This window comes from Alexandromys fortis, unplaced genomic scaffold, assembly GCF_014885135.2.
Source record: "Alexandromys fortis isolate MF-2015 unplaced genomic scaffold, M_Fortis_MF-2015_v1.1 scaffold_3, whole genome shotgun sequence".
NCBI lineage: Eukaryota > Metazoa > Chordata > Mammalia > Rodentia > Cricetidae > Alexandromys > Alexandromys fortis.
In genome coordinates, this window is record NW_026067909.1 from 9,139,481 (window position 1) to 9,164,604 (window position 25,124).

The window sequence follows — 25,124 nt, forward strand, 5'->3', positions numbered from 1 at the left end:
AGCACTATCATCACCCCGCCTCTGCCGCACAAGGGGCTCAGCCCAGCTCCCGGCACGGTAACCCAGACCCTTGCGGGCAGCTTCCCGTGCTATGGGACTCTGGGAAGCCAAACTCGGAGGCTTCCTCGGTTAACCCTGCGCTCGACCTTCTTGACCGGGAGGGTGATAACTAGTGCTCTCTGAGCGCTGACCGCGGTCAGGAATTTCATCACACCTAGTCCTCGCCAGACTCCAACCCTGTTTGAGGGGACCCACGCCCGAAGGCTTGAGGCCACGTGACCACTCGGTGACCAGCTGTCCCCAGGCAGCTCTACTCTTTAACGCCTCCAGGGGAGGGCCTAATACGCGGGAGAAATTTGGCTGAAGCCGAGAACGCGGTTACCTTGACGACCGCGACCAGCCCGGACTGGGACGCTCCCGGCATGCCCGCGCGGCGCAGTGCCGGAAGTGAGCGAGCACTTCCGTCCGCCATCCCTGCCGGTTCAGACTATTTGGTGTTTTCTGTTCTCAGGTCTCTGCAATCATGAAGGATGTGCCGGCCTTCTTACAGCAGAGCCAGAGCTCCGGGCCGGGCCAGGCCGCCATTTGGCACCGATTGGAGGAGCTGTACACGAAGAAGTGAGCTCTGAGGATGGACGGGAAGGGATAGGGCGCTGGGAGCGTCTGAAAGGGGCGACAGCCAAAGAAACATCTGTTGCCAGGGTTCTTGAATCTAGACTCCTGCTTTCCAAAAACGTACTGGCTGTGACAGGCTTTGTCTTCTGTATGATCTTAACTAAAGGGGCTCGAGCTGGCCTGTGAATGCTAGCTCTTAATTCAGACAAGCAAATAGTTTTGAGGCTAAGGTGCCACCCCGTTTGACACACGGGCCCTGGTAATTTGTACTAAACCGCGGTATGATTGTCTACCGCTTGTAATTTCTTCTTGATTCTAGAATCGTTGATTCATCCTCCACTGCCCCTGTTTTTTTGTTATGTTTCCCATTGGCTTTTTTGCCAGTGGAGAGATCTTAGTGTTTGCGTTTGATTAGAAACAGGATGAACTTCAGAACAGTTACAGATTGCTGACATTGATCTAAAGCGTTTCATGAAGAAACAGCTTTCCTAGAGAACCTTTCCACACAGACACTCATGTGTTTTGACGCTGTACAGCAGTTTTCTACTATTAATGTTTTCGCGAGAAATTTTTCAGTGTTTGGTGGGTAACGTTGTATGTTTCAAAGCACTTTATGTGCACTGTTAAATATTAGCCTTTAGCCATTGGGTGAAAGGTGCTATGTCAGTGTCCTAAAGATGTAGATATTGGCATACTTTGATATTGGCTTATTTCATCCTTCATCTCATCCTCAGATGAGGAGACTCAGGATCAGCTTTCTGAGGTATTCAGCTAATACATAAGAGAGCACGGAGTTCAAAATATAGCTGTAGGATTGCAAAGTTCTTCCAGTTGACACTCAAAGTGAGTGCTGACGCAGTCTCAAAAGATGTCTCCATTGTTACCTAAGAAAACCGAGTCTTAGGCTAAGTGACCAAGGGTAACAGAGTTAAGAAATGTACTTGAATTAATTGGCATATGCTTTAACTACTGTACTGGGCAGTGGGTACTGCTTGATGCTTCAAAGCTGAAGGTATCTGTTACTTCCTGTTAGTTTATGTGTCTGAAGCACTTTTTGTTTTTTAGGCTGTGGCATCAGCTCACACTTCAGGTGCTTGATTTTGTCCAGGACCCATGCTTTGCCCAAGGAGATGGTCTCATTAAGGTAATGACTTGCCATACTAGGTCAGATTATGTTGGGTATACTCAAAGACTTTTTTAAATTTAGTGTGTGTATATCAGAGAGAGAGAGAGCACACAATATGTGTGTAGATGCCCAAGGAGGCTAGAACTCAAAATGCTCCTAACTATCTCTGGGCTGTCTCTCCAGTGCCTGTTCATTACTTTCTGTTTATTTGTTTGTTTGTTTGAGATAGGCTCTGACCGACCAGGAACTTGCTGTGTAGACCAGGCTGGAATCAAATTCACAGTCAACCTCCTTGGCCTTCCAGGTGCTGGCATTAAAAAACGTGTGCTACCGTGCCTGGCTCTACTCCTGAACTTTTAAAGAAAAAGGATGGCCTTTGTGATGGTCACAGAAAGCTGCATCTTTTCAGCAATCACTTTGTGCCACAGACTCTTATAAGCACTATGCCCTCTGTGACAACACTGGGACAGTATTTTATCACTGTCTCTTCTTAATGTAATAGCAGACATAGATGAATCACCATAGGTCATGGCTAATAAATCACTGCATTGAAACAGACTTTCTGGTTTCTAAAAATGTTGACTAGAGCTGGAAACATGGCTCAATGGGAGTATGTGTTTAATAATATCCACAAGGCCTCTGAACCTTACAGAACACTACCAACAAACAAACAAATAAGCAAAATCGAACCTGCACGGTGGCATACCTGTAATCCCAGCACTTAGAAACTTGAGGCTGGAAGATCAGTTGTTCGAGACTAGCCTGGCTTACACAGAAAGATTAGTAAGGAGAGGGACCATTTAAAGAGCTCCCCTCACTTCCCAGTTCTCCCAGCCCATCCATGCACACTGGTTCCACTTGCCCAGAGATTTCTGTCCTGGGTAGTATAGAAAAGAGAATGTCTGCAGTTGAAGGTGAGAGAGCTGGAGGGGGCCTGCGTGATATGCTGTCTCTGTAATCGCGCAGTTTTCTAATTTTATCCACACTCTTTCCCATGCCTCACAGATGCGTTGTCAGATACCCCTGGATTTCCTCACCAGAAGCCTCTTTTCTGAACTCTGTCCTGCCGTCGTCTGCTTTTGAAAGGGGGAGTTAGCTTGGACTCGTAGCTTGAGTTCTTACTCCTTGATACATTATATTGTGCATAATGAAGCTTACCACTCACTACCTCATCTCCTGGGGCTTAAGATGTTCTTGGGATTTTTATTTATCAGTTTGACATTTTATCACCCTTAAGAATTTGCAGTCACTTGTAAGCCTAAAGATTTTGCTGGGTGTTCTGTCTCTTAGATCATGTGGGGAAATGATAAATCAGACACGTTGCATATTCTATATCATAGTGGTGCATATTTATCCTTTTCTAGTCTTCAACTGATATACCCCTCCCCCTTGTTTCTTTTTGAGGAGGTTTTTATGTATAAGAATGTTTCGCCTTCGGGCTGGAGAGATGGCTCAGAGGTTAAGAGCACTGGCTGCTCTTCCAGAGGTCCTGAGTTCAATTCCCAGCAACCACATGGTGGCTCACAACCATCTGTACTGAGATCTGGCGCCCTCCTCTGGTGTGCGGGCATACATCGAGGCAGAATGTTGTATACATAATAAATAAATAAATCTTAAAAAAAAAAAAGAATGTTTCGCCTTCATGTGTGTATGAGTACTGTGGGCATGGTTGGTGCTCTCAGAGGTTAGAGGAGGACGTCCGATCCCCTGGAATAGGTGTTAGGTATGGTTATAAACCATCACGTGTGTAGTGAGACCTGAACCCAGGTTCTCTGCAACAGCAGCAAGTGCTCTTAACCACCAAGCCACTTCTCCCATTCTTTTCTGTGTTTCTTAAACTAAGAATGTTACCGTTCTCTTGTTCTGTCTTCTCCAGTAGTTCAGGAGTGTCCTGAACCTCAGCATTTGCCTCCCATGGTGTGTCTGTAGTACTGGCCTAGTGTCTGAGGAGGTGCTTGTGTGTGCTGAGTGGCTAAGAAATGGTAACACAGGCCTATCGAAGGCCTAGAACCTTCTGAAATCTGAAGGAACTCTATTCTGTTTGATTAGGAAAGCTTCACCCTGGTGCAGCTATTGTACTGAGCACCTTGGAAGAACAATTTAGGATTTGATATTTAGGAGATTTTTTAAAAGATTTATTTATGTAAATGAGTGCTTTATCTACATGTATGGCTTTATGCCAGAGAAAGGCATCAGATCCCACTATAGGTGGTTATGAGCTACCATGTGGTTGCTGGGAATTGAACTTAGGACCTCTGGATGAGCCCCAGTGCTCTTAACCGCTAAGCCATCTCTCCAACCCCTGATTTTTTTTTTATTTTATTTTATTTTTATTGTTTGGTTTTTTTAAAGCAAACTCTCTTTGTAGCTCCAGGTGACCTGGAACTAGCTCTATAGACCAGGATCACAAAGATCCGCCTGCCTCTGCCTCCCAAGTACTAGGATTAAAGTCTTGCGCCACCATCACCTACCTGGCTGTTTAGGAGACTCTTATAAACCAGTGTTATGAGTCTCAAAGCTAGGAGCTCTGGTTTTCTTCAATAGTCCATTGGTGATCATTTATGTGACTCAAATAAACCCTGAGATGGTTGTCTCTCCTATATCATTCAGCAGAGGCTTAGGCAGTGCTTTCTATGTGACGCGCATTGTGGTTTGCACACTTGCACCTGACGGTCTCAGTGCTGCAGCTCTGACCAGAAGTAGTTTTCAGAGTCTGGTTTCGCAGAGTGAAGCTCTCTCTGTACTAATTCTCCATCTTTGGTTTGCAGCTTTACGAAAACTTCATCAGTGAATTTGAACACAGGTAATCCCCTTTTGTTAGTTTTCTACTTTGAAAATAAATGCATTAGTGGTTTTTAACACTCAAAACTGGTGATTTTTATTTCAGGGTAAACCCTTTGTCCCTGGTAGAAATAATTCTTCATGTGGTTAGACAGATGACCGGTAAGCCTCTGTTTGTTTCATAATAGAGAATACCAAATTGGCCAGGGTTAGTGATGCCCACTGAGATGACAGCCTGAGTCACATAGTCCCAGGCTAGCATCGGTGTACTTGAGAGAGAAATGTCACTGTTTTCTTGCCTAAAGATGTCTTAGGTGGTAAAAAGCTGCTGTTGGTAGGTCTGACTTTGTTCATGTTTCTATTCTAGATCCTAATGTGGCTCTTACTTTCCTGGAAAAGACTCGTGAGAAGGTAAATGTGGAGTTTGAAAGGCATTTTCTGATATATATGTGATTCGTAATGTATGTCTACTCATGTAGAAATCACATTCCTGGTCTCAAGTCAATGCCCAAGGAACAACTCGCTTTACAGTTTCTGAGGTTCCCTTTTTCTTTACTTTCTTTTTTTTCAAATCTCTTCAGGTTAAAAGTAGTGATGAAGCAGTGATCTTGTGTAAAACAGCTATCGGGGCTCTGAAACTAAACATCGGGGATCTACAGGCTACAAAGGTGAGAGCACAATAATACGGACCTTCTCGTGTTCTGACCGAGATTTCCCCATTGTTTACTCCCTGTGGCTGTCCATCTAGTCAGGACTCCTCGTGGTCTCAGTTGTATAAAGCCTGTGGGCTCTCATCATGGCAAGCGATATGTTTCCCTGTTCTCTTTCTTCCTCTTGTGTTGTTGAAGTTTCCTGTCTGTATTTATGCCTTTAAAAAAGGAGAGATTTAGCCAAATGGTAGCGGTAGGGGCACACACCTTTAATCCCAGCATTCAGGAGGCAGAGGCAGATGGATCTCTGAGTTCAAGGCCAGCCTGGTCTACAAGAGCTAGTTCCAGGACAGGCTCCAAAGCTACAGAGAAACCTTGTCTCAAAAAAGATAGGAGGAAAAAAAAGAGAGAGAGAGAGATTTGTTTTTATCTTATGTGTGTCTGCATGTGTATCTGTGCATTACGTGCATGCAGTGCCAGTGGAGGCCTGAAGGAGGGCATTGCATCCTCTAGAACTGGAATTATAGCTGCCAAGTGGGTACCAGGAACTGAAGCTGGGTCCTCTGCAAGAGCAGCAAGTACTCTTAATGGCTGTGCCATCTCTTTGATCCCATTTGTGCTGTTTTTAGTTTTTGTCCAGTTTGTGAGACAGGCATGAACAGAGGTGGCAGCGAGACTAACGTAACTAACATGGTGGTTGTCCACCTGTTTATATACAGACTGTGAGTGCAAAAACAAAAGTTTTGCCTTCATTTTGGCAACCATAATGTTAACAAAAATAGTGGAAGTAGTGGCTGAAAGTGTTTGTTTTCATTGGCCTAAAAAGTCCTCCCTTGTTGCTTCCTCGTCCCAGATCACATGCATCCTAACTACATTTGCTTGAGGAATTTAGGACACATCGAAAGCTATGACACAATGGGGGAGTGCTGTCTGGGCATTCTGGGACTTCAGCCAGTCCCCCAGCAGGCCCATCTCACCCGTGTGCATCAGTTACTGTTCTTGTTGCTATGACCACATAACTGACAAGAAACTTATGGGATGGAAGTTTATGCAGGGAAGACTTGGCTGCAGGACCAAGAAGTGATTGGTTACATTGGTCTGCAGTCAGGAAACAGAGAAAAGCTGATGCTTAGCAATTTCTTCATTTTTTTTTTTTTTTTTTAGTCCAAGACCACTGGACTTGTTGGCTTGGAATGGTGCCAACATTTAGGGTGGGTCTTCCTGCCTCATTTACTCTAATCTAGAAAGTCCCTCACAGACGTGCTTAGAGGTTGTCTTCTGGGTGATTCTAGATCCTCTCAAGTGGATAAATTAACTGGAGATACATATAAATATCTTGGTCTTCCCTAGCCAGGTTCGTAAGTTGGTATGTGTAGGCCGTTCATTTTTACCCCGTGTGCTATCCCATTGTATACGTGTTTTATGACATATGTAGCTATTCTCCTGTAAAGGAACTTGAGCCGTTTATTGCATTACAAGTGCTGTTCATGTTAGCATTTCTTACTTGGTCTCCCTGTGCTTGGCCAGTCCCCTGGGTGTGTGTCTGAAGGTGGTAGTATGAGGTGTTCTACTAAACCTTGCAGGCCCCTCTGAAGCTCCCTGTTTCCGGCTTTTGATATTTTCAGACTATTTAGTCCTTCATGACCCAGTGGAGGTCAGGTGGTTTAATTTTGCATTTCTCAGCTGTTGCTGGTTTGCAGCAACCCCACTTCCACCTCTGCTTCTCTTAATTGCCTGTTGCTGTCTTTGCTGCTTATCTACTGCGTCCTTCACATTTTCTTGCTCGTTACCTCATAGGATGTGGAGTTACACAGCCTATAAATGTCTTCTGCCAGTCTACAGCTTGCCTTTGTATTTTATTCTGTTCTTGATGAACCCAAGTTTTCATTTTTCTAGTCAGTCTAACTAATGTTATCGGTCTTTGCCCTGGTAGCTTAGACTTTTTATTTTGTGTCACTTTAAAGATCTTTTAAGCTGAAAGGCGATTTTACTTCTTGTGTGTAGGAAACCATTGAAGATGTTGAAGAGATGCTCAACAATCTCCCCGGGGTGACATCAGTTCACAGTCGTTTCTATGACCTCTCCAGTAAATACTATCAAACAATCGGAAACCATGCGTCCTACTATAAAGATGCTCTACGGTTTCTGGGCTGTGTCGACATCAAGGATCTGCCAGGTACACTGGGCCCTCACACTTCTCAGCACTCAGAGATCCATGGCTGAGCACAGCAGCTGTGAGGTGCTGAAGAGGGCTTAGCTCTGTCAGGGGCACATCACTTTTAAAGCAGAAAGCTTTGTGTACATTCTCAGTTTTACGTCTTATGTTCTCTGGTGTTGATTCAGATCCATGCAAGCCCATCTTTCTCAGTCTCTTCACTCTTCTGTAGGTCCGTCTTAGAAGCTGAGTCAGATCCTATAGGTATTGTAGTGGTGTGCCTCTCCAACCCTCTACAGGGTGGAGGGTATATGGAATCCCTACAGCTGAGACCTTTGCTCTAAAAGGAGTATTTCATACTGTGGAGATAAATTACAGAGTCTTTTGGGAATCTGAGAATGGAAGGAAAAGTAACCAGAGAATTTTGGTGAAAATAAAAGGAAAGTGAGTTTGGAAGAAATTTTCAACTTTTTTTTTTTTTGGATTTTCGAGACAGGGTTTTTCTGTAGCTTTTTAGTTCCTGTCCTGGAACTAGCCCTTGTAGACCAGGCTCAACATTTTCTTGAATGTGGTAAGACTCCTGAAAATGCTGATAAAGCTTTGATTGCTATCTCTAAGCAGAAATATATTAGAAAAGCAACTACTTTAGCCAAGAGACGAGAAAGCAGTCTCATTCCATCTGCAGAGCTGCAGACTGTTATAACATGAGCCAGCTGTGAGGGTAAAGACTCTTACTAACCCAGTAAGTACTACAAACTGAACGGTACGGTAGATAGATCGCATATCTCTATGGAATAAATTTTAAATGAGTGGTATTTCCACAAAGTTCATGTCTCCATGGTTCCTAGTATAACCTGAATTCTAGCACTTTTGAAGAGGTAGCTTATACTGAGGTGTGGTACTAGACCCATCCTGATAATGGTTTCTGTACTTTGTTACATGAGTTTTATAAGGCCAAAAAGGACTGGGGTGTGACTGACTGTGTCATTTTGTAGTGTCAGAACAACAGGAGAGAGCCTTCACGTTGGGGCTTGCTGGACTTCTTGGAGAGGGAGTTTTTAACTTCGGAGAGCTTGTAAGTTGGCCTAGCACAGATTCCTTAACAGTGTGGGGAAAAGAAAGTCTGACTTTGTGCCAGCTTACTGTCTCTGTCCCCACAGCTCATGCACCCTGTGCTGGAGTCACTGAGGAGCACTGACCGGCAGTGGCTGATTGACACTCTGTATGCTTTCAACAGTGGTGATGTAGATAGGTTCCAGACCCTGAAGTCTGCCTGGGGTCAGCAGGTAGGTTTCATATGCCCCTGTGTTTCCTTCCAACAAGGATTCCGTAAGCCTCTACTCTACACACACCAGCTACCCGGGAGGATCTAGGCATAGACAGGACATGGGCAGGCCAGGCTTAATTTTCCAGAAACAAGGCATTAGAGGTCTGGGTCACTCATGAGAGGCACAATGTGCTCCTCTGTCTGTGCTGGGTAAGGTGCATTATAGGCCTCCCAAGGGAAATGGTGTCTGTGTGATCTTGAATGAGTGAAGAGATTCAGGGGGAACAGAGGGAAAGACAACTCAGCACAGTTGTTGAAGTGAAAAGTGTGTGTGGCCAGCATGAGCAGGCAGTCCCCAGGGACACAGTGTAGCAAGGAGAACAGAGCAGGAACAGACACTGAATAAAGAAGCCAAGATCAGTAGTAATAATTAGCCAAAGGTGCTTAACAGTAAGTCAAACTTGTTTTTATTTTGTTTATTTTGCTTTTGTTTTATTTTGTTTTTGTTTTTTTTTTTTTTGAGACAGGGTTTCTCTGTAGCCCTGGCTGTCCTGGAACTAGCTCTTGTAGACCAGGCTGGCCTTGAACTCAGAGATCCGCCTGCCTCTGCCTCCTGAGTGTTGGGGTTAAAGGCATGCGCCACCATCGCCTAGCTTTGCCTTTTTCTTAATCATGTATGTGTGATTGTGTGCATTCATATGTGTTCATATATGTTCACATATTTGTGTAAATGCATGTGGGACACAAAGTTGATATCAGGAGTCTTTCTCAGCCATATTCCACCTTGTTCACTTAGATGAGGTGTGGCTAGAATTTTCTTTGGGCTGCCAAGTAAAGACATGGAGACATATTATTAATTATGAATGCTTGACCTTAGCTTAAGCTTGTCCCACTATCTCTTTTAAAATAATTTAACCTGTTTCTATTCATCTACACTTTGCCTCAAGGCTTTTTACCTTTCTTTCATTCCATGTGTCCTACTTTTCCTTCTTCTTTGTCTGGCTAGCTGGTCCCTGGTCTGTCTGTCTATCTTTCTTTCTTTCTTTCTTTCTTTCTTTTCTTCTTCTGAGCCTAAATTTCTCCTCCTGTTGACTCTCCCTGCCAGGAAGTCCGACCTGTATCTCCTCCCTCACTATTGGCCATTCAGCTTTTTATTAAACCAATTAGGTGCCTTAGGCAGGCAAGGTAAAACAGCAACACATCTTTACATAGTTAAACAAATAGTCCACACTTGAGTCTATCACTTGAGCCAGAACTTGCCTATATGGCTAGTCTTGCTAACCAGTTTGTTCTGAAGATCCCCTGTCTCTTCCTATTCAGGTTGGAGTTCCAGGTGAGCAGCCATGCCACCTGGTGGCCCACCTGGCATTACTTGAGTTCTGAATATCTGAAGTCCGATCCTCTTGTTCACATGGCAGACACTCTATTCTCTGAGCCTTCTCTCAGCCTGGCCACGTCTCTCTCTTTTAAAATGAAATTACTAAAAGTAAATATTTCTAAAACATCAAGTGTGGTAGGAACTAGTTACGTTGTTCTTGTACTTTCCTGAAACTTTGGGCTTTCTTAATAATTCAGTAAAAACTTGTAAAATGTGTGTGTACTAGAGGAGGGTGGGTAGGAGTGAAGAGACTGAGAAGATAGAAAGCACTGGGTCCAGCGAGACTTGGCTGCAGTGCGTTCACATGTCAGCAAAATGAGCCACCCACAAAGGAAGGTGGAGCCAGCCACTGTGGTTCATGCCTAGAGTCCGCTGAGGTCAGAGGGTCACTTGAGACCTTGAGACTAGGAGTCAGAGACCAACCAAGACAGACAGACTGGCTTGCTGTAGCAATGTACAAGAAGAAAAAAGATTCAGGGGGATGTCTACAGAAATGTCTCTGCTGGGACTTTCCTTGGCAGAGTATGACCTGTTTTTGTTTTTTATTCTGAGACACTGTCTCTCCATATTGTTCTGGTTTGTCTTAAACTCCTAGGATCAAGTAATCCTCCTGCCTCAGCTCTAAAGTGCTGGAACCACAGGTATGCCAGCTGCAGCCTTGCTAAAGAATGTGTTCTAGTTCTCGCTAGTAAGATTTTCTATTGTGAATTAACCACTGGCTCTTTTGACTCAGCACAGCCACTAGTTCTTAGGTACTTTCAGCAGACCGTGTTTGTTGACCAACATGCAGTACCACCCAGAACCTTTCAAGACACAAGACCTGTTCTTTGCTGGAGGTGCCTCCACCAAGAGTCTTGAGGTTCCTGTTCATGGTGTTTGTAACATCAGTGTAAATCCTGTTTCGTACATTTCCGAGTCCATGCCCGTGAGTCAGTTTCTTCTTCAGATTTTCTGAGACAAAGGGATTTAGTATCACTCGTGAGCCTCAACTACCCACAGTGTAATTTTTTTTGTTTGTTTGTTTGACCCATAGTAGAGTTTCAGAACCCATGTCTCTCTCTTTCTGTATTTCCCAGCCTGACTTAGCAGCCAACGAGGCCCAGCTTCTGAGGAAGATCCAGTTGTTGTGCCTTATGGAGGTAAGAAGCACCCAGGGATCCCTGTCCGTCGTACTTGACAGGGCTCAGGAGCTCGCTAGGCCTGTGAGCTGGCCTGCCTCTCCTAAGTAGTTTTCTCCTCATGGCCCTGCTCTTAACTTGTGTCTTCCTTCTTGCCTCTGCTCATCTAAGTTTGAATTTGGATCTTAGGGTTTCTTGTTGTCACTGTTGTTTATTCCTTGTGGGGTGGGGTCAGAGACCAGCTCACAGCAGTCACTTCTCTCCTGAGTGTCAAACTGTGGGTTGTTAGGCTTGACAGCAAGCGCCTTTACCCCCTGGATCATCTCCCTGGCCTGTGAGTTTGTCTTAGACAGGCTCCATTAGACAACACTTCCTAAGTTGTCGCTGCCCATTGAGCCTGAAGCCACTGTCTCTGTGACACACCCTTTCTATCCATGTACTTTTCTGTTTTCTCTGATAGAATGTGAGCGTCTGGAAGGATTGCAGTGTGCATTTCCAGTTTCCTGAAGTGGTCCCTGTACAAGGTGGCCTCAACTACCTGGTCAAGGAATGCACATTTGTTCTTGTCAAACATTCCTTTACAGTTTGCTTTTTCCTTTAACTGTCTCTGAGCATTTACAACTTGTTTGTAGTAGACGCTAGGTTAGGAAAACTTGAGTACTTGTGTATGGGGCTAATAAGATGATCTGTATTTTCAGATCTTTTTTTTTTCTTAAGTCCAGGCTCTCATTATGTTACCCTGACCCCACCTGGAATTTGCTATGTAGACCAGACTGATCTTACAGAGATCTACATATCTCTGCCTTCTGAGTGTTGTGATTAAAGGCATATACAACCATGCCTACAGAACAACTTCCAACTTTTGACCAAAAAAAAAAAATCTTTAAAAACAATCTCTGACCACTTTTGCTTAGAAGAATGGTTTTGTTTTTCAGATGACTTTCACACGACCTGCCAACCACAGACAACTCACTTTTGAAGAAATTGCCAAAAGTGCCAAAATCACTGTGAACAAGGTATAGTTCTTGGACTTGGGGTATCAGCAGCAGAGCTGTCCAAGGCAGAAGTCTGGCCTTGGCGAGGACTGTGCTCCCGGCGTGTCTCATGTAAGCCCCTTTGCTCAGGTGGAGTTGCTGGTGATGAAGGCGCTCTCAGTGGGGCTGGTGAGAGGCAGCATAGACGAGGTGGACAAGCGGGTTCATATGACCTGGGTGCAGCCCCGTGTGCTGGACTTGCAGCAGGTAAGGGACTGAGCTCCTGCTCACCTTTGTGGACTTTGGTTATCCAGTGCTGTCTTAGTTTTATGTGAACAGAAGCCATTTAGGAAGAAGACACAAGGTAGTGCAAATGGGATTACTGCTGCAGAGACCCAGGTCATGCACACCCAGGGTCTGAACCCTGCATTTAGAGGCTTACTCTGACAACAGTGCTGACTGTGCCCGTGAGGCCTTCTAATCCCAAAATTGGTACTCTGATCAGACGTGTTCCTGGTTTGTGACTTAATCCCATATCCTTACTCATATTTTCTGGACATTTGATCCTGTGATTTCCTCCATTCCTTTCCTTTCATGTGAGTTTTTAGAGCGTCCTTGTGATAAGAATTGGCACGGTGACCTATCACACACCTCCCCCTTCAGCTCTATTGTCCTTAGTGTTACCCCGAGAAAGAACTAGGGATTTAGCACTACCACATAGGGCCTGTGCTCCCTTCTAGCCTGACACCCATGTGATCTGGTTTGTCTTTAGATCAAGGGGATGAAGGACCGCCTGGAGCTGTGGTGCACTGATGTGAAGAGCATGGAGATGCTGGTGGAACACCAGGCTCAAGACATCCTCACCTAGTGACCCAGTGTCCCACAGACCCTGCCTCACCTTGCAAGGCATTTCTGTGGCCCCTGAAACCATCAGCAGAGATCTGTATTGGATTGGCATGGAGTTTGGGATCCTGCTAGGAGTCAGAACTGTTCTTGCTATTAAAACAGAGATCTTTCATTGATGGGGTTTGTTTACTTGGAGAAGGCTCCTCTGTGGGGTGTTTTGTAACCTGCAAGGGGTGGGAGGGGGACCCCAGGCCTAGATGATGAGGAAGGGCAGGAATGGGAATGGGGACAGAGTAGTCTCCACCCAAATCCACTTGAGTGGTCCTTTTCCAGCGTGGTCTGAGAATGCTCCTATAATAAATGCCTTTGCTTTGATCTGCTGATGCTTCTGGTTTTGGACTTCGCTTCTTAGGCAGTCCTGTGCCTGAAGAAGCCAGCAGGTTGATAAGGATTAGCCTCACTCCTCCTCTACAATGCACAAGGAGGTTGTCATCAAGGAAGTGTGTGTGTGTGTGTGTGTGTGTGTGTGTGTGTGTGTGTGTGTGTGTGTGTGTGTTGTCAAACGGGAGGCATTCGATCTGTTCCGCAGCCCTTTTCAGGGCTTTCTCAGACACAGGCTTCCACACTCACCACCTGGCGTCACCGGGACACTGGACAGTCTAAGTAGCAAGCACAATCAAGCAGTAGGTAGATGGAAGAGTTTAATCTTTCAGGGCTCTGCCACTTCATGCTGTGGAGCTTTTCTTATAGCTCTCCAAGTGAGATAAGACCCATCCTGCAGGAACCAAGAGGCTGACGAATATGACCGTGATTCCCACAGCCTGCTCCTGTGGAAAGATAAACATGAATCCATAGACCATTAGAAGGTCTGGGCCTGGCCACTGGGCAGGGAAACTTCCCTGTCCTTGGAGCCCTGCAGTGTGGGCCTTCTGCCTCAGCTAGAAGCCTCCCCATGGCTAGAGATCACTGCCATTCCTTTCCCTCTCTCTCGGTAGGCCAGCCATAGTCCCCGTTTGCCTTCTGCATCTCTCAGCAGTGTTGTGAGCGTGCAGGCTCTGCTGCGTCAGTGAGCTTGGCAGCCTCAAGTCCTTGCAGGGGAGAATGACCTCAGACACCGGGAGAAACAGCCTTGGGCCCAAGAGCCCAAGATACTGCACAGCTACAGCAGCTGCCAGCAAGGCAAAGGTTCGCTTGGCCCCCTGATCACAGCCGAATGTTCCAGGGTGCTGTGCAGAATAGTAGAACAATTAAGGTTCCCGTTGTTGTAAACAAGCACAGGGCTTTTCCTGAAAGTCCCATTCAGAAGCAAACAGTGATGTCAGATACCTGCCCCACATGGGTGTCTAATGTGTGCAGCAGTGACCCCATTAGGGAACCCTGTGTTCTCAGTAGCTTTACTTAGCAAAACAGATTCTGAGGCATGAACGGCATGGCACTGAGTTTCCCTGCCAAACAAGGCTGGGGCTCTGAATTTGAGCAAATCTGGCATAGAATAGGAATCTTAGTTTGGACCATGTCATAGCTGTACGCCTGTGACCACATGGCCTGGTTCTTGGATTAATTCATACCTCAGACCGACACACTTCATATGTGGGACTCCATTGGGCATGCTGCCGTCTAGTTTCACCCTCAGAGCACCCTACCTTTTCCTGTAACAGTGGAGTACACACCCCGATCCAAGCCCTGCACCCACTTCAATTCTGTGCCCCCTAGTTCTGTCACTGTTGACCTTGGCCAAAGGTATGTGAGGCCTGAGGAAAGTCCCCACCCCGCCATTTGTAGCCCTTTGAGAGCCTGGCCACAAGCAGTGGTGCCAGAACTCCTCCTGGCATTCAGATCCTGATACCTAGCACCATAGTCACCCCCCCTTATCACCTCAATCTTCCCTGTTGCCCCGAAACCCAGGAAATGCTACCTTAGAAGTTACTCACCATAGCGGAAGTGGGGGCTTTGGCTACTTTGGCAGAGATATGGGCTTTGGGAACCACTGTAGACTTCACAGAAGCTTGGAGCAGCTTCAGGACAGGGGGGAGCCTTGGCATGATTCTCAGGTTTGCGCTCCTTCCTTGGCCCCAAAGAGGTACCCTGGGTGTCCGCTGCACGTCCTCTGCTCACTTAGGCCGTCAGGGCTTTTTATAGCTGGGCTGGGCAACTGCAGCTGTCTCCTGTCACAAGACTTGGCAGAGAGGATGCCTGTCAGTAGCTGGGCGAGAACCATCCTGCTCTGTGATCCTGCTGGGAGCCCCTCAAAATGTAAGGATATGGCATGGGCCCTTGTGAACAAGATTAACTTCTTTGCAGAAAAAGACCTTAATGGGATAGGAATTAAAATGCAAGAGGTGTGGCATACTTTAAAATAAACCTTAAATCTCGGGGTATCAGCCAGGCATGGTAGTGCACGTCTTTAATCCCAGAACTTGGGAGGCAGAGGCAGGTGGATCTCCAAGTTTAAGGTCAGCCTGGTCCACAGAGCAGGACACCCAGTGCTACACAGAGAAATCCTGTCTCAAAACAAGGCAGCAACAAAAGATTTTGGGAGCCGGGCGATGGTGGCGCACGCCTTTAATCCCAGCACTCGGGAGGCAGAGGCAGGCGGATCTCTGTGAGTTCGAGACCAGCCTGGTCTACAGAGCTAGTTCCAGGACAGGCTCCAAAGCCACAGAGAAACCCTGTCTCGAAAAACCAAAAGAAAAAAAAAAGATTTTGGGGTATCAGCCGAACAGTAACATACAGAACCTGTGTTGAAGTTGTGTGACATGTTCCTGGGTGAGCCACTGGCCTTGCTTTTCTCATGGTACACTGAACCAGCAGCCCTATTGTCCAGTCTATTCACTGGAGGTTGAGGCACCGCGGGGGAGTTTCTTCAGGGAGCCATATACCTCCAGCCCTATACCTCCACATGGTGAATGGCCTCACAGTCGTGTTGCAAAGGAGCAAAAGTAGAACAAAGAGCAGGCCACCTGCTGCATGCCAACTGTGGGCAGGAGCCATGTCTGTCCCCAGGCGGAGGAGGGGCAAGTCCCTCCTTTTACCCCACCTGCCGTCTGCCAATGCAAAGGGCCGTTTTCCAGCACTGTCTCAGCCTTGCTGGGCTTGGTTACTGGCCTTCCTCCCACCTCATTTAGTCTCTTCCTGACCTCCGGCTAACCCCAAGCTCTTCAGTCTCCATCCAATCTGTTCAGACTTCTAGCCCTGGACCAGTCTGGTGCAGCACTGCCAGCTTCTCAGTCATGATCTGGGATGGCTCTCCCCACCTCAGGGCCAAGTTCCGTGGCCCTCAAATGTTCTTCCCCAACAGCAGCCTCTAACGTCTGGAGTTCACACTCCGCTTCCAGCCCCCCCACCCCCCCATCCTCTGTAGCACCACATCCCCAAGAGATCGGCTCCCCATCTTCCCACAGTCTACCTTCAACCATCTCTACTTTGACCTCTGTACATTATCTCAGACAATTCTTGTAAAGCACTGCCTGTGCGCTACATTCTGCTCCGGGCTCAATGCACTCCCTCCTCCACAGCCCCCCAGGCCCGAGTGATGTACACAACACTGCCAACACACACCAGCGTCTTTCACGGGACCCTCTTTCCCCTGTTCTCACATGTCTGTTCAGGTCACGAGGTCGTTCACATGGCATCCTAGGTGTATCTTGCTCCACTGTGTGTTCCTCTGACTGAAGTAGAAGTATCCTGAGGGTAAGGACTCGGTGCCTAGAGCAGTTTCCGGCTTGGCAGATTTGTTCGGCCAGTGTCAGGCAACGGGGATGGATGGGTGAGTGATGGGTACTCAGCTGGGCAAGGAGATGTAAGGATGGAAGATGTGTCTGTGACGTGCCAGGCACTGAGCTAGATTGGGGATGCAAAACTGAGTCATCTTCAGGGAAAATGTCTCATTATCAGAAGGTACAGGATATTGTCACAGCTGAGCAAGGCCGCAGCTCAGTGTTTGTTCCTTGGTTGCTTTCAGACAGTATTGGTGTGAGCCCAAGCCCGAGATGGGACACACGGTCACTGAGTATTCAGCGACTCTGCTGTACCAGGAACTTACTTTTTATTCTTTTCCTGGAAACCACATTTGCTGTGTACTTGGGACTCCTCTGTAATCTCCACCTATAGGCCCAGTCCAGTCTTCAGCAAGGAGCCAAGTCCCGGGAGGTCAGAGGGAGGGCTTAGGTGGGGAGGTGTCCTGAATATTACTCCCACCAGCACTGGGCTCCAGATTCCAGCCTTAGGCTGCGGGTGGGAAATGGGGGTTCCTCCCTTCCTCTGGAGTAATCCCTTCCGCCTAAACCTTTAATTATAGGCTTGGGGTCCAGTCTTGGATAAGGTAGTGAACCTGGGCACTTTGTTCCGAGGCTCACTCTCTCAGTGATATTTCTTCTTCTTTTACAAATAAGACCTGTCCCTAACCTGTCATGGGCCAGCTTCTGGCAGAGGTCCCCATCTCTGCTACTGGGGCCTGGGCCATTTTCTGGCTGGCCTTTGGCAGGACCATCCTCAGCTCTCAAGACTGCCTTTGACCTGCCTCATACCACCCTTATCTGAGTGACTCCAAATTCTGTTAGCAAAGTCGAGACAACTGAATCTCTCCTGTTTTAGATCTGTCTGGTATTTTATTTTTTAAAGAGAAGTTGTTGGGACGCTAGGGCAGAGTGTTTCCATGTGACCCACCTCTTCCCTATTTACTAACACAGCAGTAGGTGTAAGGTCCAGGCCTTGATGCCCAATACCATAAAAGCGCCTCAAACAGGACATGAGGTAGAGAGGCCTACCACCCACCACAGCTTCAGGCTTCCCAGCATCTCTTAGCCTCACTGACGCCTCAGGGAGGGCAGGGTTGGAGCAGGTGGGCAATGCAAGGAGTTACAATCAAGAGAGTCCGCCCGCTCTCCTAGAGCCCAGGGGCCACACCAGCTATAACCCTCCACTCCCTTCCCACACTTCCCTAGACTTTGTGACCTTCCAGAACTTTCCAGGCACAATCCAACCCTCTTTATTCCTCCACTGAAGTAGTCTCTATCCTGCTACTCCCGTAGGGAAGTGGTTATCCCTCCTTCCTGGTCTACCTTTTAATTAAAGGAAACAGTGTTACCAGAAGGGGAAGACAGCCGAGTGCAGTATAGGATAGAGATGAAGGCTCTGTAGAGCTGCCAAGAAAACAGGCGTTGAGAAGTCTCGGTACAGGCCAGCTAACCTGGCTTGGCCTGAACATGAGTGTCTCTCCGGGTGTCCTGGTGGACAAGCCACCCTTCTGCTCAAGTCTTTAGTCAGCGTTCAAACACACAACCTAAGCCCTGGTCCTGTCCTTGCGTTCAGAAGTGTGAGAAGACCTCCGGTGGTGAAACTGAAGGTCACCTCTGCCTGCAGGACTGCTGGCTGCTGGCGATCTGAGTTGATAAGGGTGGACATAGGGCACCACCCTGTGTCCAGACTTAGAAGTGCAGGAGCTGCTGGGGAACTTAGCAGAGAATGAGCTAGTGGTGTTCCCTGAGCTGTCAAAGGGATGCTTTATTGACCAGAGGCCACTGATAGGACCCTTCCCGTGAGCTTTACATTGGGCTTCTATTTATAGCTCATTAAACAGGTTCCCAGGGTGTGGTTTCTGAGCCAGCAGCACCTGGAAACCAGCTCGAGGGGATTCTTGTACTCTGGGACACACCAGCTTTGGACAGAGCAGGCTGGAGGCATTTAGAGCAGATAGATTTGCTATGGGTCTGGAGGTTTGTTGCACATTTCTCATCACCATTTTCATGTCACAGAAAAAAAATGGGATGATTTGGGCTGGAGAGATGGCTCAGTGGTTAGAAACACTTGCTGCGCAACCACAAGTAGTGGGGTTCAGATCCCATGTAAGAAGCCTCGCATCCCACGATTGCCTGTAACTCCAGTTGAAAGGGGTCCAAAGTCATCTCCCGGCCTCTGTGTATGCACAGCGACCCACAGAATGGGTGCCCACACATACACAGCAAAGGACACGTGGAGGCATACACTTAAGTACATAATTAAAAACAAATAAGAACTTGGTGTTTCACACTTATTGATAACAAATCAGCCATGTTCAGAAATATTAAAGGCTTGCCCAGGTGAGACTCAGTCTTTTCCTTTATCTTCAAAGTCATTATCCCACTGAATGCTTGACATATTTGCTGAAATTACAGAAAACAGATGAGAGATCTTAGGGTGTAGCTTTTTGGGGCTGTGCATGTGTGTAGCTTTTTGGGGCTGTGCATGTGTGCGTGTGTGTGTGTGAGTGTGTGTGTGAGCGTGTGTGTGAGTGCATGTGTGTGTGTGTGTGTGTGTGTGTGTGTGTGTGTGTGTGATGCTGCTCTAGAAGGGACGGATGCTGAGCTAATAACCTCAGAATGAGGGAGACCACTTTGGCCTCAAAGAAGATTAACCTCAGAGCTCAGAGCACCGTCCCTGCTGCGTCGGAACAAGATCACAGAGAGAAATCCCTAACAAGCCCTGGCTGCAGTCTCTCTTCGGGTGATGAGGCCACTGTTTCTACTCATTCATGAACAGGCTCAGACCCTCAAATGTTTGAATCTTGGTAACCCATGCTGCCTTGCGTGGACAGCAAGTCTCGAAATGACAATCCACGGTGTTTAGAATCACCATAGAAACATACTCCGGGTTTGTCTATGAGGATTGTGGTGGGGCTTTTGTTTGTTTGTTTGTTTGTTTTGTTTTTTGTTTAAAGAAAATGGCTCCCAAAGGGAGTGGCACTATTAAGAGGTGTGGCTTTGTTGGAGGAAGTGTATCACTGTGGAGGTGTGCTTTGGGGTCTCATATATGCTCAAGCTACGCTCAATGTGACACTCAGACCACTTCCTGTTGTCTACAAGGTGTAGAACTCTCAGCTGCTTCTCCAGCACCATGTCTGCATGTGAACCACTATGCCCTATCATGATGATAATGGACTGCACCTCTGAAATGTAAGCCACCCCAATTAAATGTTTTCCTTTATAAGAGTTGCCATGAGCATGGTGTCTCTTCACAGCAATAGAAGCCCTAAGACATGGATGATTCCAGAAGGGTTTGAGTGAAGAGGAAGACCTACCTTGTATATGGGCAGCACCATCCCTTATGCTGGAACCCCTGACTGAAGGAGGAGGGACCAGCTGAGCGCCAGCATTCTTCTCTCTCTGCTTCCTGACTGGATTTAATATAACCAGCTGCCTCATGCTCTTGTTGCCATGCCTCCCCACTGTGATGGACTGCACCTTCAAACTGTGAGCCCAAACAAGCACATGCTTCCCTAAGTTGTTTTTATCGGACATTGTCAACTCAACAAGAAAAGTGACTAATACCCTCAGCAAAGTCAAATGTTCACCCAGCCATCCATCCAGATAGGAGCCTGACCTGATGCAACGTGAACAACCAAGGCGCCATGCAATTGAAGAACCAGCTGAAAACTCATACAGGAACCCCCACCATAGAATGAGCCTTCACGGGGTGGGGGTGCATCATCAACGGTTGAGTGCTTTCATATCAGAAGCCCCGAATTTCATCCCCAGCACTACATAAACCTAGCATAGTGATAGTCATCCCAATATTAGGGAGGTATAGTCAGGAGGACCGTAGGTTCAAGGCCTTCCTCAGTTACACAGAGAGCACAAAGCCAGCCTAGAGTGCATGAGATCCTGTTTGGAAAATAGTAAACATAACCAGCAAGATGGGTCAGCCTAGTGACCTGAGTTCAGTCCCTACCACCCACAGGGTAGAAGGAGGACACAGACTCCACAACTATTCTCTGACCTCCACAGAAAGGCTATGGCTTGTGACCCCCCCACCATTAAATAAATAACTTTTAAAAATTAAAATCAAACATTAAAAAGTTAAAAAAAAAAAAACAGGTGGTAGTGGTGGTGCATTCGCCTTTAATTCCAGCACTCAGGAGGCAGAGGTTGGAGGGTCTCTGGGTTCAAGGCCAGCCCTATCTACAGAGTGAGTTCAAGCCAGGGGCACATAAAGAAACCTTGTCTTAAAAAAAAAAAAAAGAGTTAAAATGAAAAATTTTAAAAAGCTCTTAGACTCTGTAGTTTCCCTCTACTGCTGAAGTGTGTTTTAGGAACTGGCACTGACAGCCTTCTTCTGTCTCTGGAGAGTTTATTTACTCTCCAGATCGCTAGTCCAACAGGGTCGTGCATCCATGCTTTGATCTCCTTCAGGGGGAGGCAAGCTGACTCGAGCTCTCTTGACAGGGATTTGCCCTATGGACCTGGCTGCAGAGTTCCAAAACCCCCGGTGTTTTGTTAATGTATAATGGTTAACTTTATGTGTCAATTTGGCTGGACTCTGAAATCCAGCTACTTGGTCAAACACTGTTCTAGATGGCTCTTCGAGACTGTTTTTGTGGTGACAATAACAGGCAAGCAGGGTGGACTTTGGTGACGCAAATGACCTTACATAGTATGAACGAGCCTTGTGGTCAGTTGAAGGCATTAAAAAAAATCCAAAATCTGACTTACCTTGAGCAAGAAAGCTATGAATTAGAACAGGGTTTTCCTGCAGTTAGCCATTTGTGCAGGCCAAAGTGCAGACACGTTGAATCTTCTAAGGAATGACTGTATTTATCAGCATTAAATAATATATATGAATAAGAAATTAAGTGTTTTAGGAGCTTAATATGAACCATAACTAACACTTTACCCCATGCTGTGCAGAGTGCCGTCCTGAAAGCCCAGCAATGCAGAAAGCAAGCAAGGAAAAAAAATTACATGGTGTGATGATTCATTTTATGTGTTAGACATTCATTCAAGCATTATTATTCTAAGGATGTCCATGAGATATCTTTGGATAAGATTAATATCTAACTCAGCAAAACATGGGCAGCTGACAGAGCATCAGAAATATCAGATGTAAGAAGTGACGACTGCAAGGGAATACTCTGAAGTTAACGAATCTACAAATGCTCGCATTCCTGAACTCTAAAAACTGTGGCTTCTACCAAATGCTAGTGTCCCCAGATTACACCTTGGCTTTAGTGAGCGCAATGCTAAGAAAATTCTAAAAGACTGAGGCAGGCCTAACATGGACAGAATTAGACCAACAAATAAATAAATATAAATATATATGTATATATACATAAATATATATTTGGGGGTTCATATTAAGCTCCTAAAATACTTAATTTCTTATTTCAGATGTATTATTTAATGCTGACAAATACAGTCACTCCTTATAAGACTCCACGTGTCTGCATTTTGGCCTGCAGAAATGGCTACATGGATAGGAGCCCTTGTTGCTCTTACAGAGGACTCAGGTTGCATATGCAGCACCCTCACAGTGGCTCACAACCACCTGCAACTCTAGTTCCAGAAGATCTGGCCTCTGGTGGGCAGCCAGTACACATGTGATACACGTATATACATAGAGGCCAAACAGTCATGCTCATAAATAAATCATATTTTTTAAAAAGTCTTTTAATTTAAAATGTCGCTCTCAGTTTTATGCTTGCAGTTCAAGATATAAGCGCTCAGCCTCTTGCTTCTGCCACCATTCCAGCCAGTCTTGCCCTTGCTTCCCGGCTGTAAGGCCAAATAAACTTTTCTATTAAACAACAACCAAAATTAAATGTCTCGAGGGCGAATCTGTCCCTTGACTGTTGGAACCACTAGGCTCACCTGTGCAACAACACAGCCTGTGCTGCTACTGCCCACCGGGGACTGCGCCTGTGTGCAAAACAAAACAGAGGAGCAGCGGGGGTGGGGAGAGCCGAGAGCCGCGGGAACTGCACACCAGCATCTTAGAAGCCGCGTGGCTAGGGAGGGGAAGAGTTGAGAAGAGGTAATGGGACAACCGCTTTTACAAGCTTATTCTGCCTAAGTGTTAGCTGAGGCATGAGCCGAGGCAGAGTCAGGAGGTGCCGAGAGTCTGTTTGGAGAACAGAATCAATAGGATGATATCTCTAAGAAGGAAAAGAAATCCACCACTTGCCCCAAGTACCTAGGACAACATCTAGAAAAATACCTAGAAACAGCCTGTCCCTGACTGCAACCTAGGAGTTCTCCTTTGTGACCTGCAGGTGGAGCTGTCGGACTGTTATCCTGGCCAGAACCGAGTACTGCGCTTCACCTTGGAGATAACAAGTGGAGCTTCAGGGTGCGGGCAGGCTTCAGAGACCTGAGTTCAGAGCGCAGAAATGAGTACTCAAAGTGCCAGGATCTGCAGGACGCTGCAAATTGCAAGGTGTAGGGTGCAGAACCTGATATAAACCTACTGATAAATCTATGAACCTGGGATTATGGCAGCTACAGGTCTTTGCGGTAATGGTGACTACAGGGCTCTTTGTAGACAGAGGAACCACTGTACGAAAGCTGGAGGAATAGATAGAGGTGCAGAAGCAGATACAATTACAGAAAGTGGAGGTCGCCAGGGCGCTCGGGGTTGGGAGTAGTTCGGGCCAGTGGAGCTTGGATGCCTGGCAAGGCTCAGATTTGCCGGATGAGAGTGAAGTGCCGGATGAGAGTGAAGTGCAAGGCTTGTTCAGTGGCGTTAACTGCACCCAAAATACTGTGCAGTCATCACTACTGTTTATAAAATTCTTAACACCTCAGAGACCCCTTCCCCATGAAGCAGTAACTCCAGGTTCTCCTACTTTCCGTCACATTGGAGGAGGGTTTTTTGTTTTGTTTTGTTTTGTTTTGTTTTGCTTTGTTGTTGCTGTGTTGTTTGTGGGTTTTATTTTTGTAGGTTAGTTGTTTTGGTGTTTGTTTTCTTGAGACAAGGTCTTATTATGTACCCCAGGCTGACCTCAAATGCACTATTTAACCCAGCCTGGCCTCTAAATCAAATCAATCCTCCTGCTTTAGCCTCTTCCTACTTTATGTCTCTGACTTTGTCTGTTCTGTGAGCTTCACTTATGCAGATTAATAGATTCCTACATTTGTTCCTTTGTGCTGGACCGCCTAGCTCAAGGTTTGCCCACCTTCTGGCACCTGTCAGAAATGTCTTCGTTTTTGTGACTGAACAACATCCCATTGCTGGTCCTGACCACGTGCGAAAATCTGTTCCTTTGTGATAGACACTGGATTCCAGTGAGTGGCGGAGCCACGGAGGGCCGGATTACACAGGCCATACTCCTACATGGTATGGCAGTCAGAATTCTGAGCGGCCTAGCAAGGCACAATCTGCCTTCCACACAGAAGGTGGTCTCCTAGCCTTTGATAGTGAGACAACCTGATGTCATCCAAAGCAAGTGGCCAGGATGTGCTAATGCCGTTCTGCTCCTTCTGTAGTAATTTAGGAGGTCCCCTGGGGAAGAGGTGTTTTTCAGTCTACAGGACAGAGCAGGCATGGTTGTGCATAGTATGGAGCTGCGGGCAGGCCTGCTTTTCTTCCTGCCCGGCCGTGACCTAAGTCATCCCCCCCCATCACCTAGGAAACAGAATGCTAATGAACTTCCCCCTCAGTTTATGTTTTGATATAAAAGCTGTTTGGATAATAAACGTGGGTGAGCTTCAGGATTTGAATGAACCCCGAGACTCCCTCCTGATATTGCCCTGTGAATTGTGCCTCAATTAGTCCCACACCTCCATTCTAGTATGAGAAATACTTTATGTCGGGGCTGGTCCCGGACCCCAACAGTGCCCGACTCAGAAACCACAGAAACGATAAGTATCTTGAGTTCCTACTTTTGTTTATTTTCAACAACCACAAAACTTACCAGCAGTGGTTTCATTATTTTCTGTGGGTTCAGCATCTTTTCTTCCTTTTCCTCCCCGCCCCCCATTTGTGTTTTATTTTATTTTATTATGAGACCAGGTCTCTTTACGTAGCCCTGCCTGTCCTGGAACTTACTGTGTAGACCCAGGTTAGCCTCTATCTCAAAGAGATCTGCCTCTACCTCTCACCTCAATGCCCCTCTGCCCCCTCTGTCCCTCTGCCCCCTCTGTCCCTCTGCCCCCTCTGTCCTTCTGCAAGTGCTAGAATTAATGGAGCCACCACCATGCCCAGCTGTTTTGTTTTTAATGATAGCCTTTCCCAGGGAATATGGGAAATTTCCTCTTCAAGTCCGTTGCCTTTTTCTTTCTTCTTCATTTAAAAACTACTTTGTTAAGGGGTATCAAGCAATAACTTCAGTTCCAATCGTTGTAGCTTCCCCATCATGCCCAGTTTCAATTTATCCTTTTTCTCTTTCTTTGCTTATACTTTTGAACTTATTAGTTGTTGTTATTATTTATACACAGACACGCATGCTCATGCCACACACGTGTGG

At 46.5% G+C, this 25,124-nt stretch overlaps 2 protein-coding genes across 5 annotated transcripts; one reads left to right on the plus strand and one right to left on the minus strand.

Annotated features, from left to right (window-relative positions):
- Nucleotides 1-50: 50 nt before the first annotated feature.
- On the plus strand, nt 51-13,291 carry Psmd13 (proteasome 26S subunit, non-ATPase 13). Its single transcript, XM_050137493.1, has 13 exons — nt 51-618; nt 1,681-1,759; nt 4,510-4,544; nt 4,629-4,684; nt 4,890-4,933; nt 5,104-5,190; nt 7,177-7,348; nt 8,323-8,402; nt 8,488-8,613; nt 11,049-11,111; nt 12,026-12,106; nt 12,215-12,331; nt 12,837-13,291. Exons 1-13 carry the CDS (start codon nt 524-526, stop codon nt 12,930-12,932), a joined length of 1,131 nt encoding a protein of 376 aa, XP_049993450.1. The 5' UTR covers nt 51-523; the 3' UTR covers nt 12,933-13,291.
- Nucleotides 13,292-13,593: 302 nt separating this feature from the next.
- On the minus strand, nt 13,594-22,648 carry LOC126498551 (cytochrome c oxidase subunit 8B, mitochondrial-like). 4 transcript variants are annotated; one of them, XM_050137300.1, is made up of 3 exons: nt 22,531-22,648; nt 14,842-15,086; nt 13,594-13,737 (listed from the first exon to the last, which is right to left on the minus strand). In XM_050137300.1, exons 2-3 carry the CDS (start codon nt 14,950-14,952, stop codon nt 13,636-13,638), a joined length of 213 nt encoding a protein of 70 aa, XP_049993257.1. In that variant the 5' UTR covers nt 14,953-15,086; nt 22,531-22,648; the 3' UTR covers nt 13,594-13,635. The 4 variants fall into 4 exon arrangements, with proteins under 4 accessions (XP_049993257.1, XP_049993256.1, XP_049993254.1 ...); XM_050137299.1 differs by lacking the exon at nt 22,531-22,648 and adding an exon at nt 18,099-18,273; XM_050137297.1 differs by lacking the exon at nt 22,531-22,648 and adding an exon at nt 17,997-18,273.
- Between the last annotated feature and the right edge of the window lie 2,476 nt (nt 22,649-25,124).

Coding starts and splice junctions, on each gene's coding strand:
- Psmd13 (XM_050137493.1), top strand. CDS start 524: ATGAAGGATGTGCCGGCCTTCTTACAGCAGAGCCAGAGCTCCGGGCCG. Junction 1,760..4,509: donor AAGGAGATGGTCTCATTAAG/GTAATGACTTGC, acceptor TTTGGTTTGCAG/CTTTACGAAAACTTCATCAG. Junction 8,403..8,487: donor TTTTTAACTTCGGAGAGCTT/GTAAGTTGGCCT, acceptor CTGTCCCCACAG/CTCATGCACCCTGTGCTGGA.
- LOC126498551 (XM_050137300.1), bottom strand. CDS start 14,952: ATGCCAAGGCTCCCCCCTGTCCTGAAGCTGCTCCAAGCTTCTGTGAAG. Junction 13,738..14,841: donor AAGCCCCCACTTCCGCTATG/GTGAGTAACTTC, acceptor ATCTTTCCACAG/GAGCAGGCTGTGGGAATCAC.